At 45.5% G+C, this 17,539-nt stretch overlaps 1 protein-coding gene and 1 long non-coding RNA gene across 16 annotated transcripts in view; one reads left to right on the top strand and one right to left on the bottom strand.

Moving 5' to 3' along the window:
• LOC113260612 (uncharacterized) overlaps nt 1-12,807 on the bottom strand; it is a 50,901-nt gene extending 38,094 nt beyond the window's left edge. The window contains exon 1 of one of the 5 annotated variants that reach the window (XR_008959862.1): nt 11,343-12,807. This is a non-coding gene — a long non-coding RNA (uncharacterized LOC113260612). The remainder of the gene's footprint in view (nt 1-11,342) is intronic. The other 4 variants (XR_008959863.1, XR_007190945.2, XR_007190944.2 and 1 more) reach the window with 4 other exon arrangements.
• A 1,600-nt stretch (nt 12,808-14,407) lies between these two features.
• NFIB (nuclear factor I B) overlaps nt 14,408-17,539 on the top strand; it is a 230,945-nt gene continuing 227,813 nt past the window's right edge. For all 11 annotated transcript variants that reach the window (XM_026506525.4, XM_044386923.3, XM_026506524.4 and 8 more), the window contains exon 1: nt 14,408-15,191. In XM_026506525.4, the coding sequence (XP_026362310.1) occupies nt 15,162-15,191 (30 nt within the window). In that variant the 5' untranslated portion in view covers nt 14,408-15,161. The remainder of the gene's footprint in view (nt 15,192-17,539) is intronic.

The raw sequence follows: 17,539 nt of genomic DNA, 5'->3' as shown, positions 1-17,539 counted from the left end.
AACATTAATAAAAAGAGCACTTGGTTAGAGTCAGGGACCCTTCTATGATGCCAGCCCGGTTGCCAATTAGCTTCGTAGCCTTAACCAAGTCACTTTATCTCTTTGAACCTTGTTTTGATTTTTCATCTATAAGAAGAGCAGTTGGTTTAGATCAAGGGTTGTAAACTTGTGAGTGTGAGAGGCTGCGGGTAAACCCACATGAGGAGAGCGAGCCTGTGGAATGCAACAGGGGGTCCAGGAGATGAGCCCCATCTAAAGGGGGCGGCGACTCTGCCCCAACCTTTTAAATGAATTCCAACATTCAAAAAATGACAGGGCAAAACACAGGATGCTGCCAAAAGTCCCCAAAGTCTCTCCTAGTTTTAGCATCTCACAATTTTACACCCTTTCGCTAATATCGAGGATAGGAATAGAGGGTTCGGTGGAAGAGTTACGAAACAAAATTCTATTGACCTTAAAATCTTATAACTCTGCCAAATACTACACAAGCACAGAAGCAAATACTGGATTGGAATATACGCAAATGAAACAGGTTTTTTTTAGGTGATGGGACTGTGGGTGGATGTCATTTATATTTTGTTAATCATTCGCTGAAAGTGTCTCTATTCTTAAAAAAATAAAAAATAAAGAAAGGGTCTCACTCTTGTTTGCTTGTATAACAACAAGAAAATTAAAAAGATAACGGTAAAAGAAATATTGAGGGCAGCTCAGGATGGTGCCAGACATGAAGAGAAAAAGGGAAAGGTAGTGATATTAAGTATGTTCTTGAAACTTGTATTTCCAACCTGCTCTGTGTATTTGCTTGTCAACCAACCTTAAACAATAAGCTCTTAAGACAGTGTTAATTGCACATAGGTAAACCCTGGGCGCCTGACTTTTTCCACCTAACATTGCTCCTCCTTTCCCCACTCTGTTGTTCACAAAAATACTTCCCACATCATGAAGAATAGTGGTATCAAAAGTTTCCCGACTTTGTTAGTTTGGCTTTTGAATGCATTATTCGAGGGTTTGGTTTTGTTTTTAGTTGGGGGGGTGGTGGGAAGGGCACCTGACTTCTCGTCCCTAATTACATTTTTCTTTGGTTTCTATCAACACTGTTTTCATTCTGCAAACCCACATCAACTACCCGTAAAGTGAGCAAAAAACCAAAGGTTGTTATTTAGTGTGTTTATTTGAAGGCTTTTAAGATATCCCACGGGGAGTTTACTCTTTTCTCGACAAGTGCAGAAGAGAATATTAGCGCAAAGCAGTGGAAGGCCTTTGTACCATAAATGCAGAAATCTTCAATAACGTAGTCACCCTTGTACAGGAGCGCCCAGCCCCAGGTCGAGACCCATACTAAGCATGTGATACATGTTTGCAGAAGAATTGCGTTCTTCCTTTACGCCCCAGGCTGCATTGAGGCTTTCGTAGTTATGGAGTAAAGACACGAAATGGGGTTATTGATCTTCTTTAGTAGTGGGCAATTTGAGATGATATCGCCATGTTCTAGATATGCCAAGAAGCATCTTTGACCCTGAGAACAAGTAGCCACAGGATGGGGACGCAGGGGGCTTGACTTTCGTTTTCGTGTTAAAAATGGCCCACTGAGCAAAAGGCAGAATGGCACTTTGCCAGGACTGTATTGAAGGGTCAGTAGACTGTCTAGCGCTTTCCTGCATCCTGTTGCCTCACTGATTTCTGGATTGCCAGATGCTTCTGTTTTTTGCAAATGGTTAAAAAAATACCTTAGTGATTCTGTTGTTTCAGAAACCTTACATATGGCACAAAATATCCCGAACATTTTTTTGAGAAAACACTTGTGTTCCCTTTGCTCAATTTAATCATCATTACAGCCTAAATTCATTCAAGTTTATTGTTTACTTTTTATGGGCATTTTGATGGTTGAAACTAAAGTTATATAAAAGTGTGAGTAAGCAAGACATGAAGATTTAATTGCTCATAGCTTTTCTTTCCTAAAGTCAGTCTTCAAAACGTTAAGTAGGCTAGGGAAGGTGCATACTTCGAATTGAGAATTGGTAACAACTGAGATAAAAATGTTTTTTTCAAAGCTGGGAGACATCCTTGATTTATCACCATTGAATCAGAGAGCAAATTTTTCACACACTGAGTCATAACTAGAGGCTTTTTTTTTTTTTTTTTCCTTTTGGTAAACCACTTCAACCTGCTCTCGAAAACCCCTGGTTCATGCACAGAATGAGTCTAAGTCTGCCTCTGTTTTGCCCGTGAAATTTAACAAGACCCTAGCCTGGGGTTGGGGAGGCTGTGAGCCATACCACCGTCTCAGGTTTTTGATGACACCACCAACCCCTTGAGATTTATTATGTTAGCAGATGTCATCAGATATATGTGTGCACAGGTGCAGCGTGCAGTTAGTGAAAGAAGGAACACTGCGTGTATTTATTTTTGTACCCATACTCTTAATGGTTAGAAAAGGACCTGGTGTGCCTGTCTTGGGCAGTGTGGGGTTTCGACTCCATTGCAAGGGCTTATCTGGTAATCTCTTGAAGTCTTTTCCACAGATATAATTCTGAGGATGAGCAACTATTTCTTGTGGGAAAGATGCTGTGTTTATTTTTTACAAGCAATGTCTGAAGAAGAGGCACGATGCATTAGAGCTAAAGGCTGCTAGAACCAATGGAAAATAAAAATAATTACCAGACTTTGTTGTTTCTACTTGGCTATTCCTCTTCCACAGCAATACACTAGATACGCATTCTCCTTCCCTCCGTAAAAGTTGTACGAAGACATCGCTCATCTACAAAACTAAAACAAAGTGCCCAAACCTGGCATTTGATACATGTACCGCTTTAAGACTCTCTAAATATTTTTAAATAATTAGGAAATATTTGAGGCTATTTCCTGGAGGCAATATGCAATGTGAATGCTTACACAGGTTTATACATTATGCAGTTTTTAAATCCTAAAAAATATCATCCAATTGTTTTACAAGATGGTGTGATTTATTTAGTATCATGTCTTAAGTATTCCACTATCTTTATTATATAAATTAAGTTTGCACACATGCTAGCATAATGATGGCCTAAATATAATAATCTAATAAATTAGTGTGTGCCCTCTAATGATAAAAAATAATAGAAATAAAAACACACTTCCTATATTTTTGAGAAATAGCGAAGTAAGATAAAATAAACACCTTTGGGGTAATGACTGAAAATTACTGGTTTAGATGGGGTAGAAGAATTACTTCAATTATGACATAAAGCATTGTAATAATGCGTGCTTTTAGAAATAATTATATAGTGATTATTCTCAAAGATAAACACACGCAGATGTTGTAGTACATTAAAAAAATTTCTCAATTTGAAGAAAACATACAGAAACTGCATTACCAGTTAATTGCCTTTAAGAAGAACCAGAAAATCTAAAGTGTCAGTGTACTCGCGAATCTTCTAGTTAGTTCTAAAGAATCAATGGTGCCTGCAACTGAAGGCAGAAAAAAATTAACTTTTCTACTGGAATCACTTCAGTTAGATGTGTCAGAGGGCCAAAATGCCTAAGTAACATTGGGCAGTCCTTATTTTTAAAAAATGACTAGTTATAATTTCTAGAAAGATGAATATAAAAAGGTATTCGACCTTAATTATATTCTAGGAAAGGTTTTCAAACAAGATAATTTTAATTTAAAAAAAGCACTCCCTAATTTCTATATATTGATTTATAATGCAAAATATGAAAACTGGAAAAGCAACCAGTAGTGTAGATTAGAAGACCATTATCATTAGCCAAATAAGACACTTAGGAGCAACAACCCGTTGAGGTGACTACAAATTAGTGAGTCCGGTTTCTGTAAGACATGGTTGGAAATCAGCGTTCTTATTTTATGAGCATTGGATATCATTTAATTATGATATATGTACATACTTGACAGACAGAAGAGTAATCGGTAGGAGGATAATATTGAAAGCATCACATGTCAAAGGAAACAAATTACATGCAAATAAAAAAAGATAATCTACGTAAGACCGAACATGACATACAATGGTACATTCTATTACTAAATAATATGCTTAGGCAGAAATCCTCTGACAGGTGACACTAACTCCAGATTCATTCAAGTCATCACTAGAAAAGTACAGGAAATCCTTCCCTTTCCCCTTCCCTATTCTTTTCCCTATTTCATGCCTTTGGATATTTCTTAAACAACTGGATTCTTCTTGTAATTTCTCTTTTGCATGAAATAGATGTTGGGAAGGATTGGTAACTCCACTATGGACTTCAAATAACTGCAAGAGAAAGACTTTCTGAGGCACACTTCTGTACAAAAGTTTTAGAATTTGGTAACACTGTCCATTTAAACACTCGCTTTGCATCCGCAACAATTTTTTAAAGGTTAGCTGCATTGAATTTTCATATTTTATATTTGGTTCCTTAGTGCTAAATGTGATTTACTTCACCATGAAACTACTATTAGGAAATGCTAGAATGGAAACAGATCTGTTTGTTACCCACTTGAACTGACTGCATGAGTAGACTAAATTATAGCTACCCTAGCTGAGTGGTTAAAATTACCTAACTTGGGTCAAGATAGAAGTTAAAAATTAATTTTCCTAGGGAAGTTATAGCTGAGTGTGGAGATACATACATACACACATATATATGTGTGTATGTGTGTAATCCCATCCTCAATTCCCTTCCCAAATCTATATAGATACATACTGTGCTAGTTTTTCCTAGAGGGGAAATTGGGAACTGTTAAATCTTCGGTTTAATAACCCATTTTTAAATTTGGCATTTTCTGAAGTCCTATTGGGTCAATACAACTACTACTCTTCTGCTTATTATCATTGAAATAGGTACGTATATTACATACAGCCAACGATCTATAGTGTGTGTGTGTGTGCGTGTGTGTGTGTGTGCGTGTGTGTGTATACATGTTAGAAAAAAACTTTTTTTGGGGGTGACGAGGCCAAAATATCTTCCTTGTTTTATAATGTGTACTGTAGAAACTAAGAGCCTGAACAATGCTGTTTAAGTTCTCTTGGACTTTGAGGGTAAACATAACTAGGATTAAAATACTGCCATGCTCACATTTAGTGGAGAGATAAGAACAATTCATCGGGAGCTATTCCGGTCCCACTGGTAATCACATAATTGAACAGGGATTTTAGAGGATATTTGAAGCCATTGTCTGTTGTGCAATTACATAATTAGTCAAAATCTCTGTAATAAAATCTTTTCTAAACACACGTGGGGTAGTACCATGTAAATTTAGAGCTAATGTTGTATTTTTACTTCTAATACTTCGATTTTAAATTAGAATTATATAACAACTTCACCGTTAAGCATTTTACCGCACCACAAACGCTTTTAAAATAAAAATAACTGGATTACTTAAAAACTAAGCAAGACCACTACATACATTTAACTTTGAAAAAATACGAATCGAACCCGCTTTGTTTATGAATATTAACTGTCTACCAAAGCTCACCTAGAGTGTTTACTTCTGGGGCCCCAAAGGTTGTATATTTCCTTGGTGCTAATTATTTCTTGCACCTACTCCTAGATCATTGACATTCTCATGGATGCATGTAAATAGAAGTCAAGAGTGCTCTCTTTCTGGTGGTTTTGTTGTAATGCTAACGATTGGCCGGGAGGAACATTTCAGAAGTCCTTTTACACGGAAACAAACGCGGCCTTGCGAAGTTGACCGAGCAACGTGGCGGGAAGCAGGGGAGCACCACTAATTCCATAAGCATCGCTATTATTTGGTGAAGAGTCTTGCGCCGCAGCTCGGCCCCGCTCTCCTCTCCCGCAAGCCGGCGGGGAGGCCCCGTGACACCGGGAGCACAAAGGCGCGCGGAGCGGCGCGGCCCCGCAGACAGGCGGCACCGCCCTCCTCGCCCGCCCTCGCCGCGCTCCTGCCCCTCCCGGGCAGCACAAAGAGCAGAGCCGCCACTCGCGAGGGGCGCCCGCGCCGCGCAGGCCGCCACACCCACTCGGGCCCGCCCCCGCCTCCACCGCCTCGGGCCCTGATGAATATGCATCGCCGCGCTCCCGCCCCCCGGCTCCTCCTTTCGGCTTCCTTCCCGCCGCCAGGCGGAAGCGAAGAGCTGCGCTTCCCGCGCGCCGGGGCGGCCGGGGCGGGGCAGGGCGGCCGGCGAGCTGGAGAAAGAGAAAGGCTGGGAGGCGACGGCGGGACGAGCGCGGCCCGGGCGCCGAAAGGGTGCGCGGAAAGGGTGCGCGGGTGGGTGGCGATTTCGGGGCAGCCCCGCCGCTGGCCAGGCCAATCCGAGGGCGGGGAAGGGGCGAGCGCGCGACCCCGCGGCCGCGCCCGTTGCCCCTGCCGAGCGCGCCCGGAGCCCGGGAGGGGAGGCAGCCCCCACCCCTAGAGCAGCCCTGCTAAAACAACAATAAAACCCACCGAACACACACACACACACACGCCACACATACACACACGCGCGCGCGCGTACACACACACACACACATACATCACTCTGGACAGCGTTCAAGTCAACCACGAGAAACAGTCTTCTGCAAGTGAGAGGAAGGAAAACTGGATATCCAGGCTGAGGGGCTGCTTGCTTTTAGACGTGACTTTTTCTTCTCGGGCCAAGAATTGGGGCATTGCAGAAATAATAATTAAAAAAATAAAAGACTACTCCCGGATTGCTCTTTTTTTTTTTTTTGAACTAAGCACAAAAAGCGACACCCAAACAACCCTTGAGAAAATCCACAAATCTGTACCTGAGACACGTGAAGTCCGCGGCCCAGGGTTCTGTTGCAGACTCAAGATCTCTTTTATTTAATGCAATACAGTGCAATGGTATGTGGCTTTGGAAATGATGGGTTTTATTTGCTCGTCTTGTTCGTCCCTTGTACCCCTTCACCCCAAACACAGGTTTTTGGTTTTTTCTCCTGTTTGTGCATTGTGAAGTGACTGTTTTACCTAAATGTCATCTGCTTTACAGGTTGAGCTATAGTGCTGGATTTCCAGGCCAATGCAAAGGTGTTTTTTTTTTGTTTTTTTTTTTTTTAGCTTTAGCAACTTTAATACATGTGTCACACTTCTATCGCGGGAATGAGTGGATAACATTGTGAGCCCAAACTGTGAAATGTAGCATTTTCCCTGCTTAATTTCCTATTTTCTCCTCCCAATGCTGGAAAAAATTACTGTACAAATGATATTTTTAGTTGTACCCTGTAGTCCATTCTCTTTTTACAGCATTCTTTCCTCCACTTTAAGGTGAATATGCACAGCTTTGTTACATATTCTCATTTAACAGTGCATTTTAAAAAAAATAAGTGAGGGTAGTACTATTTATTTAGCTCTGGTTGGTGTGTTAAGAGTTTTTTAAATCAATATTTGTTCCCAAGTTCAGTTCCCCCCGCCTTGTCCCTGAAGTTTCAGGATCGAATTGTTAGTCCTCCCACACCTCCCTCCCTGTTTAAAAAAAGATTATGATGGATTTCTTCCCGCTCCTAATACTTTTTTTAAGTCCCGCTGTTTTTGCTCTAGGATTTTTACCGCTGTGTGTGTGTGTGTGTGTGTGTGTGTGTGTGTGTGTGCGCGCGCGCGCGCGCGTGCGCGAGCGCACGCCTCCCTTTTCCCTTGTGCTCTCTTCGCCAGTACGTCTGGGACACATTTTAATGCACAATATCCCATCCATTAAGTTGTGGTTGAATGCGGAGTGTGTGAGGACTTGGCAGCTTTCAGGTTGAGGGGGGCGGGGAAGCCAGTTTCGACTTTGACACAAGATGCCGAAGTGGCGTGATTGGAATTATTATTAGGGCTGTGAACATGGCCATCTTCTCCTCCGGTTAGAAGAACTGCCATTGAACTTGAGACGGGACAGACAAGATCTCCAAGTCCCGCCTCCCCCCCCCCCCCCCAGTACAGTAGCTGGCAGGGAAAAGGCGCCAAAATACACAAGATTAACGTTCTTTGAATGAATCTTATAACACCATCCTTTGTAATTTTAATTTTCCAACAGGCGGGAAAAAGTTAACTTTTGAACCCATATTGAACAGACATTTAAATCAGCTCTAAAATGGAATAAATCCAGGAAGCCATACAGGCATGCTTATGTGGTTAGAAAAAGAATGCACGTGTAAATAAGCAGGGTGCATGTGTGTATCTGACTGGGGAGTTCAAGATTTAATCAAAATCAGAATTAGTGTGACTTTTGAGTACCTTTACTGTATGGGGGGAGGTGGAGAATCGTGAGGCTAAGAAGCTGACCTTTAAGCAGCCTAAGTAAAAACTGCAAAGAGTTGTGAAACACACAACGTTGTGGTTTCCAGTTTTACATTTGAGGTTTGATGTTTTCATTTAATGGTATGAGAGATGGAGAAAGCTCCAGCGCTGAAAAGTCCCTATTAAATCATATGTGGGCAAAGGTCAAGCACTCCAACTCACTGATACAATATACTGCAGATTCTTGCCTAACTGATGGGGAGCACAGGAAAAAGTGCTTGGGCAATAAAAGTATTAGAAGGGTAATTATCGTCGTGGTTGGGACTGCATTCTTGTGTACTGGGAAAAGGTTTTTACTGGCCCCGATGAATTTTAAAGCTGAGTATTGTTGAAAGCTGTTTTAATAGGAAATTGATTAGCTGAGTGTTTCATACAATAAATGGTGACAGTTTCATTGTTTGATGTCCAAAATAAATTCTTTTTATTCTTTAGCAGGCATAGACATCTATTTAATTTTAATATGATCAGACTGAGCAGCAGCATAATTATGAGTGAATATGATGTCACAAACATCTGTAACCTGGCTTTTAGAGTTGGTGACATCACACGATTTGACAATATTATTGCTTTGAAATTTATTAACTTTCTGTGTTGTTAAAACATTTCAGAGATAAAGTTTACTGAACATATATTTTGTGTAGGCCCAGTTGTTTGTCTTTTCTCTTTGTAATTACAAAATTGTTTGTTAAATTTTAATTTGAAAGTTAAAATGCACAGTTCTGTTGTTATGCGTTACTTTGATTTTGAAACAGAATGGCAGTTTTCAAAGGAAGAATTAGAGAAAGGGGTGCAGAAAGTTTGAGTTTCTTTGCAGTACACCTTCTACACTTCTTAATATAGAATGTAAAGACTACTTGGCTATTTTGGATAAAGCTTTTTAAACATTTCCTTAAAACCAATCTGTTTTCACGTCACAAAGGCATAAGTAGATGGGTAACAAAAAACCGATTTATACGTAGAAATAAAATGATAGTATAGTTTTACTTTAAAGGTCAGCTATTTTGAAAAAGGACGTTAACTACAACACTCTCCGTCGCACAGAGAAAAGACTGTGTAGTGAGACTGTATGTAACTTTTGAAGTATTGTGAGCGCAGCAAGGCAATTATTACCATGATTTTCAAGGTTTAAAATAAATCATGCAAAAGTTTTCAGGCAACTGCTGACTTTGTAATCCGGGAGCAAATGTCTTCAGAAGTTGGGAATCTCTGTTGACGAACTGGCTTCATCTCTGTAGAGAAGTGGAAACCGGCTAACCTTAATAGAGGAATCTGGCCCAGTCGCTGTTCACATTCAGTCCTAGCTTGTAAATGTGCCCGAAATGTAAGCACACTTAGTGGGATGGTTTTTTTTTTTTTTTTAACAGTCGAGTACAGGCATTTCAGCAGCGACATTATTAACAGCGTCATTTTTCTCATTTAGTTTTGTCCTCAGGGGACACCAAACAGCTCCCAGAGGAGGGAAGAAAAGTCCACGGTTATTTATTCGTTTCAGTGAAAGGCAAAGCTGGCAATGGGGGGTGGGGAAGCTAACCAGTTGTGAATTTTCTAGGAGGGAAAAATTGCTACTCTAATTTGACAGTAGTAGTTTAAGGGCTGAGAGAGCTGGGCATGATTTTGCAATTCCCATCAAGTGCAGGCAATTTCAGTACTTGTTGGTTGTTTATATATGTGCTTTTGAGTGGATTTTTGGTGTTCCTGCTTGTGGATATGAAATTGTGTTTTCCGGGCTACACATGTTTGATTTTTTGTGGTTCATTTGGAAAAAGGAAAGGTCCCTGGGCATGGTGTGGTGGATACTTGCAGTTTTGCAGGCCTGTTTCCTGGGGTCAGGAGGTCATCTGTCTCTTTTGTATTTAGTTTTAAAATATTGATATTGGCGATGCAGCCAGGGTGTGTGGTTGTTGAACCTCCCCTCAAATCACATTCAAGAGCTAAAAAAAAAAAAAAAAGTCATCGGGTGTATTGAAAATGACAGCTTTGTTAAGCTCCAAGAAACCTTTCCCTAAACTGCCCAGGATTTGCAACCTGTCACTGAGTTTCTTTAGAAGGGAGAAGGTTAAAAGAAAATCAATATTGATAGATACTTGAGATGTCAAGTCCTCTTTGGAGGTCAGTGAAAGGCTCCAATTGGGTAACTTGCTAAATTTTTCAAATATACGATTGAATTTTGAAAAATCCAGTCTCAAGAAGCACTGGCATTCCTTCTTGAAGTCAACAAACTATCTGTCAGCAAAGAAACTTTTTCCTCCTTTAAGGTGGCAGGGAATAAGTGCTCTAGGGAGGAGCTCTTTAGTAATTCTGAAATGTCAAATATTCCTGTTGCTGCAGGAGGCTTTCACTTCTTTCTAGCTCCTCAAACAAGATTTTGGGGTGAATGTAATTGGCCTGTCATTACCTTTCAGTGTGGGAGAGAGAGAAGAAAGAGGGTTTAGGGAGAAGTAAGTATCCAAGTCTAAGAAGTGTTGGGCCCATTTTTATAGTATCAGAAACTTCTCAGAGATACTTTCACAGCACTCTTAATACCATGGCACAGACATACTGGAAAAAAGGGAAAGTGAATAAAATGCGTGTACTTTCTAACTTCCTCTCTCTACTCTTCTACCTGGGATTTAAAAGAGTGGTACTTCTCACATCAAATGTGGTGGATGAGTATGCTGAGAGAAGGCAGATGTCCCATACACCCAAATCTACCAGTCTCTCTTTACAAAAGCCTCCCTTAAGTTCATCCTGGGAAGGCCTGCAGTGACCTTGACATTGGCTGGACAAGAAGCAGTGTTTTTGGTGGGGGGGGGGGGTGGATGTCAGCCATCCTGCCTGTGGCTCTGAGGCCTGAGTTGCCAGTCAAATCCATATAAACTGAGCACCTAGGAAGCCCTTCCAGGATGTCTCCGTTGCTCATTCTTTCTGCCCTTTTGGTTCACCCCATCTCACCATTACTCCTTTCTCATTTTCCCTTTTCTTGGAAACAAATCAAAACTCAAAACTACCAAGCATCCTCCATGCTCATCAGACTGTACCGGACCCCAAGCGCTCTACAAACACGGAGCACCTGAAAGAGATTTGAACCCCTCAGTGATAGGCCTGGGAGGCCCCAGACAACTTCACTTCTCTGGGATCTTACCTGGGTCTGTCGTTGCTTCTTCACCCCCTGGTGCTGCTGCAGATTTGTGGGCTCTTCTGTGTAACAGTTGTCAGTTTTTCGCGTTTCCTTTTTAAGCTTGTGAGAAACTTTTGGATGCAACCTAGTTTTGGTGGCAGAGCGAAATGGTTTCTGTTGGTAAGGGAAACTAATAGGGGAGGAGGGGTACGATGTCTGCGGACACTTGCCCAGGACTCAGCCCTGGGCCTCTTTTGCCAGGGGACAGCGGCTGGTTCTGGGATCTCTGGCTGAAAGGAGCGCTCTCTGGGTGCCAGGATTTCACTGGGGGTGGTGTGGTGTGGAGGGAGGGAAGAAGGGAGGGAGGGAGAGAAAGAGAGAGAGATGGGCTCCGGATTTTAAAGAGACCCCGAAATAATGGCTTCTGTAAGAGTCCAGGCATTCAAAGAGGTGTGTTCAAGGACATGAGTGCATTCGTGCCAAGGGGAATGTCTTTTATGGTAAATTAACTCCGGTTAAATTGAATATTTGTTCAAAGGGAAACTCCAGTAGTTAAAGCTGGTATTATCAGTAGCGCTTCCCCGCCCCCTCCCCTCAGACTTCGCTCTGAGGGTGAGAAGAGGAAGGCAGCATTATGTGCAGTACAAAGTGATGCTTTGGGGTTTTTATTTTTAAGCTGAGATTGCCTAAAAATTTCTGAGAGAGAAATGAGTATTTATTTGGATTAATCCCGACTGTCACCTCATTCCTTTCATCTATAAAGACTGTCAACTTTATCCCGGCTTTTCAAAAAGAAGAAATGACCCACACAAAGGAAATTAACATTGTCAGAACGCTGACTAGAGGGGATTTGCCTCCGGGGGGAGCAGGGAGGCCGCTCCCAGTGGTGTGTGCCCTGAAGGGTTAACTCGGGGGAGTTCTCGAAATTTCCCCGACTTTACCTGTCTTCCCAGATCCACCGCTCCCCCTCTCTCCGGCCTCCTCAGCTCCCCACCCCCCTGAGCCTTTCTTCTTTGGGCTCTGGGTTTACGGGGGCTGCAGCTGGTAGACTTGGCAAGCTCGCCTCATTAAGAGCGCTCTTTGAAAACGGACTGTGTTTGAGCATTTCCCTAATGAGGACAGGACGGGGTTAAAAAGTGACCATTTCATGGTTGACTTGAACCTGCCTACTTTTCTTGATGTGTCGTTGTGAAATGCTTGATGTGGATAACTCCCACTTGGTGAAGGAAAAAGTCACTGGTTCCTTCAGGTCCGCTGGGGGACGGAGGGGGGCGGCGGTTGGCAGAAGCGGGAGAGAGCGAGAGAAAGGAGAAAGTTGAGGAAGAAACCCGAGAGAGAGGAAGAGAAGAGGGAAGGAGAATCAGAGAGCCCCATCAGACCCCAGCAGCACAGTTGGGAGCAGGGGCGGCCCCGCCCTGGGGCTCGGGCAGTCGAGTCCCCTTCGTGGCCCCAACCGCCCGCGGCAGCCCCCAGCTAGGTAGACGCGGAGCCCCTGGCACTCACTTTTCCTCTCTCCATTGTCTGGACAGCCTTTACTTCCACCTCTTCCCCACCCACCCCTTGCCGAAAACCGGAATTTGGGGGGCGGGGAGTGTGTGTGTGTGTGTGTGTGTGTGTGTGCGCGTGCGCGCGCGCGCGCGCCCCTGCGCGCGCACAGAAAGGGTGCAAGGCAAATCGCCTCCCTCCAGATACCCGAAATCAAGTTCATTCACTCGGGACCCCGCGGCTCGAGGCCGGGGTGGGGGCGGGGCCCTCCGCGCGGGAGCGAGGCAGGCGCGGCCGCCTCTGCAGGGCTGTAGCGGCACACGCACCCCGCTCGCGCGCGCGCCCGCCCGCCCCGCAGCTTCGGGCGCGCCGCCGCCCCGCCCTGCCTGCACCCCGGCGGGGAGGGAGCCGCTTTCCGCCGGCGCCCCGGGCCCCGGGGGGTGGGGATTGGGAGCGAGCCAGCGGGGCTGCAGGAGGAGGAGAACTGAGCGGGCCGCGGGAGGAGGAGGAGAAGGAGGAGGGAGCAGGAGGCGGCGGCGGCTGCTCGGCCCGATCCTCCTGCTCCGAGCGAGGCCACGTGCACGGGGCACCCCCGGGAGGGCGGCAAACCGCGGCGAAGCGCGGTGCGCTGCTGCTGCGGAGCTGCCCCGGGGCGCGGGCCCGCGCTGGGGAGACCCCGGAGGACCCCGCCCCCCGCCCGCGCCAGCGCTCCCCAACTACTTGAGCCGAAGTTCGCTCAGGCCCCCGCCTCCTCGGCCTGCCCCTCCTCCCCTCAGCCGGCGGGCTTGGCGGACCGCGCCCGCCCCGGGTGCGAGAGTCGGCGCCCCAGCCTGGGCCCCGGGGCGGCCTGGGTGTGAGGGAATTTTCCATTCGTTCCTTTCTCGGGCCCAGACCGGCTCAGTGCTTCTCCCACTCGGATGTTCCCGCGGCTTAAAGAGTCCGCAGCGAGCACAGAAATACCTCTTCCAGGGCGGGTTTTCGGGGGTGTTGTATGTACGTGTGGCGGTGTGGGGAGAGTGCGGGACTTGCCCAAAGGACGGAAAGAAGATCTAGTTTGGAAAAAAAAAAAAAGTCATGGTTCTGTTGCACCGATATGAGACCTTTAACAAATGAGAGGGAGAGGGAGAGAGAGAGAGAGAGAGAAGAGAAAGAGAGAAGAGGAGGAGGAGGAAGGTGGGGGGCGGGGGGTGTGGAGAGGCTGGTGCAAAAGGAATGCGCGTTTGCAGGAGGAGGAGTAAAGCGATGATTGTGTAATTAAATAATAAAACAATCCTTAAGTCTGATTTGGAGAGAGCTCGAGCGGGGTCCAGAGGGTGGAACCGGTGAAATTTTCAACTTCCAAGTTTTGCAACGAAAGAAAGCGAGAGAGGGAGGGGAAAAAAGAGCCCAGAGCAGAAAAGAGAGGAGTTTGGAGCCGAGCGGGAGAGCGGGATTTATCCTTTGGGATTTTTCAGGAGCTCGTTCCGATCCCCCTGGGCTCTGGGCAGCGGCGGCAGCAGCAGCAGCCTCCTCGCTCGGCCGGGTCAGACGCGGGGCGAGGCGGGCGGGCGGGCGGCCGGGCGTGGAAGAGCCGGCGCGGGCGGCGGCGGCGGCGGCGTCGGCTGCAGCCGGGGACCGCGCCGCGAGCCTCTTCCGCCCGGGAGACCTGCGCCCGAGCCCCCTCCCTCACCCCAGCCTCTCCCTTCTCCCCCACCCACCCCGCCCCCACCCGGCCCTCTCCCGCGCGCGCCCCGCCACCCGCGCGCACTCGCTCACGCTCCCCCTCGCGCACACACATGGTCGGCTCGCGGCAAAGTTTCGCCTGCGATCGCCACTCCGGAATCCTGCCGCAGTGCTCGGGGCTGTAACCTTGAACTTTCCCAGCGCGGTGACACATTCTCCTCGCTCTCCCTCCCGCGCTCTCTCCTGCGCCCCCCTCCCCGCCTTTTTTAAAAAAGCATTTCACCACCAACCACCACCCCAATCCAACCCACGCCGAACCTTCGCGCACCCCCTAGCCCCCAACAACAACAACAACTGCAAAATAGAAAATAAATCCCCAAACCCAGGCGAAAAGCAGCCAACACCGGCGGCGGCGGCGGCGGCCTCGGCGAGCAGGGCCAGCGCGCTCGGACTGCAAGAGGGTTAAAAGTGTAGATTGGATTTCACCCCGGGAAATCTAGCACGCCGAGTGAACTTGAATCTTTGGCTATTTAAGGAGGACTGGGTTTGTTGTGAAGTTGCGGTGATCCAGCGCAGAGCCCCGTCCTGATTGATCGCATCGCGGGGCTCAGATGACTGTAAAATGAATAGATGAAATTCTTGCTTCTCGAAGATTTTCTTGGGCATCTCCGGGAAAGTGCGTTTTAAGGCGAAGTCATGATGTATTCTCCCATCTGTCTCACTCAGGTACATGTCTCGGTCGCTCTCTCGAGCTTTCTCTCTAGTCCGAAATGCCTTTGTTTTGTTTTGTTGCTCTCGTCTGCGGACAATTAACGGCTTTAGTTAACCTCGGTACACCCCTGTACCTCACAGAAGTGGCCCGGAGTTGCGGCGGGATTTGCGGGGCGGCGTGGGAGCCGGCGCGCGGCCGCTCGCCCGAGGCCACCCCGCGCGCCCGGCCCCGCGCCCTGGGCACGGGGAGCGGGCGCCCGCGCGCTGCCAGGGCGGCTGGGCCAGGCGAGGCCGCCGGGGGTGGGCAGGGCCCCGGCCCAGGAGCACTAGCCCCTGCGCGGCCCCCCAAGTGCCTGCTGCTGTGCGGCGCCCCTGCCCAGGGTGCCGGTCGCCCCTGTCGGTAGCTGGAGCGCTGAGACTGACTGCGGCTTTAGAGGAGCTTTACGGGGGGACTGAGCCCTTATAAACAACCAGTGAACTTGGGCGAGGGGACTCTAGCACGAGTCCTTGTGGGCGCCTCTGGACTCCGCTGCAGGCAGTGGGCGGGCGACGAAGCGAGTCGGAGGTTGTGGTCCGGAGACCCATTCCTTTGCTTAATTTGGGGATCTGAAACTCTGGTCCATCGTGATCCGCACTTTGAGGTTTCCAGTGACCACACGACAAAAGCAGTCTTTACGTTGACACGAGTTAGTTGGTCGTGGTGAAAGTTAAGGACTTTAGAACATGTTCATTTGTGGAGACCTGTTCATTTGACGATATTTGGGCGTAGCTCGGAGGGCAGAAAGTAACGCTGGAAAAGTAAGGTCATTTTTTAAAAATTCACTTTGAAAATTGTTCTAAGACTTTAGGAACGACGTTATGAAATAAAACACTGGCTTGATGCATTTTTAAGAACACAATTTATATATTTTTAAACCAGACGGTCAAATGGAAAAGTGGTGAGACCGAACGGACTTACCTGGGGGCAGTTTTCATCGCTGCCCAGCTAACTAACCAACTGGCGAACTAACTAAATATCTTAGCCCAGAGTTGTTATTTGAAGCATTATTTTAAACCTCGAAAGGTGTGGGACCCTTGACTTCAGCTTTGAGGAGGAAGTGTCACCATTGGTAATTGATAACCATTTTCTTGGACATTGGCATAGAAAACTGCACAGTTAAAGAAGTGTCGCCAGGTCTTAGGTGTGTTACAATTTTTTAAAAGTCCAATATCACGATGATGCATTTTTATAATGGACAAATGATTAAGATTTCAATTGTATGACAATTAGAAGCCATTGTGATTGGAAAGGACCGAGGCATTCATAAATTGTGAATGAAGATGAAAACAATGATAAGGCTTATTCAGTGATTGGATACAGTCCTGTAGCTTTTTGGCTGACACATTTTTTATTGTTTATATTTTGTTTGGCATCTGAGTATGATTAACTTAGATATGGCTATTTTCAGCAGTAACGTGCACTTTAATTTAACAAAACTGGAAAAATGAGTTGCTGAGTATTTGTATTTTCAGAGCTATGGATAATGACCAATAAATTCGATGATGAAACTGTTTCAGGTAAAACGAATTGCCTTTGGTTGTAAAAGTTACCTTTCGTATTACCTATCAGCAGGATTTTTTTTTCTTTCTGGTAAACTATGTACATTTGGTATTATTTTTACATTATTGAAGCATAGTTCCAATAAAACAAATTGAGGTAAGCTTTTTTTGCTTACAAAGTAACTGCATCACTATTCTCACCTGTAAACGATTGTTTTTCTGTATTAATTTATATTTCTAGTTTCAGCTGCTCAGAAACCTTGCTAGCGATTACACTGCGCTTTTGATTTCCTCTAAATAGCACTGTAAAGTCACTAGCTTTTTCTTAATTTCTATAAGTTGGAAATAACATTGCAGCATTGTGACATATGGAATATTAGGAGCATATACAGCATAATCATTCAGCTATCACATTAGTATTCAAGAACACATACTTACCAACACTAATTCATGATGACTAACATTCTCTCCTGTTTTAATAATGTAAATCTAGGTTGACGTATTAAAACTGTTTTGGGGATTTCAGGCCTATACTCCAGCAGGAATTGGAGCTTTCCAATTCTCAATATCTCTGTGACTTTATAGGTAATGTAAGGTGTTGCAAGAGTAAGAGCACATTAACGGTGTTACTTTTATATCAGACCAGTAGTTTAGGTTTGTGTTATAAGAGTCTATTAGCTATAGCAAAATGATTTTTAGGATGTGTGAATACAGGAGAGAGAAACATTCTTAATTGGCTGAAAACTTTACAAAGTGTCTCAGTTGTTGCCCTAAAGTATCTAGGTTTTAGAAAGGATTTTAATTCAAAAGGAGCTATAGTTAAG

This window comes from Ursus arctos, unplaced genomic scaffold (genome assembly GCF_023065955.2).
Source record: "Ursus arctos isolate Adak ecotype North America unplaced genomic scaffold, UrsArc2.0 scaffold_18, whole genome shotgun sequence".
Taxonomy (NCBI): Eukaryota; Metazoa; Chordata; class Mammalia; order Carnivora; family Ursidae; genus Ursus; species Ursus arctos.
The sequence above is the reverse complement of the archived record's forward strand: the minus strand, read 5'-3'. Positions and strand labels throughout refer to the sequence as shown.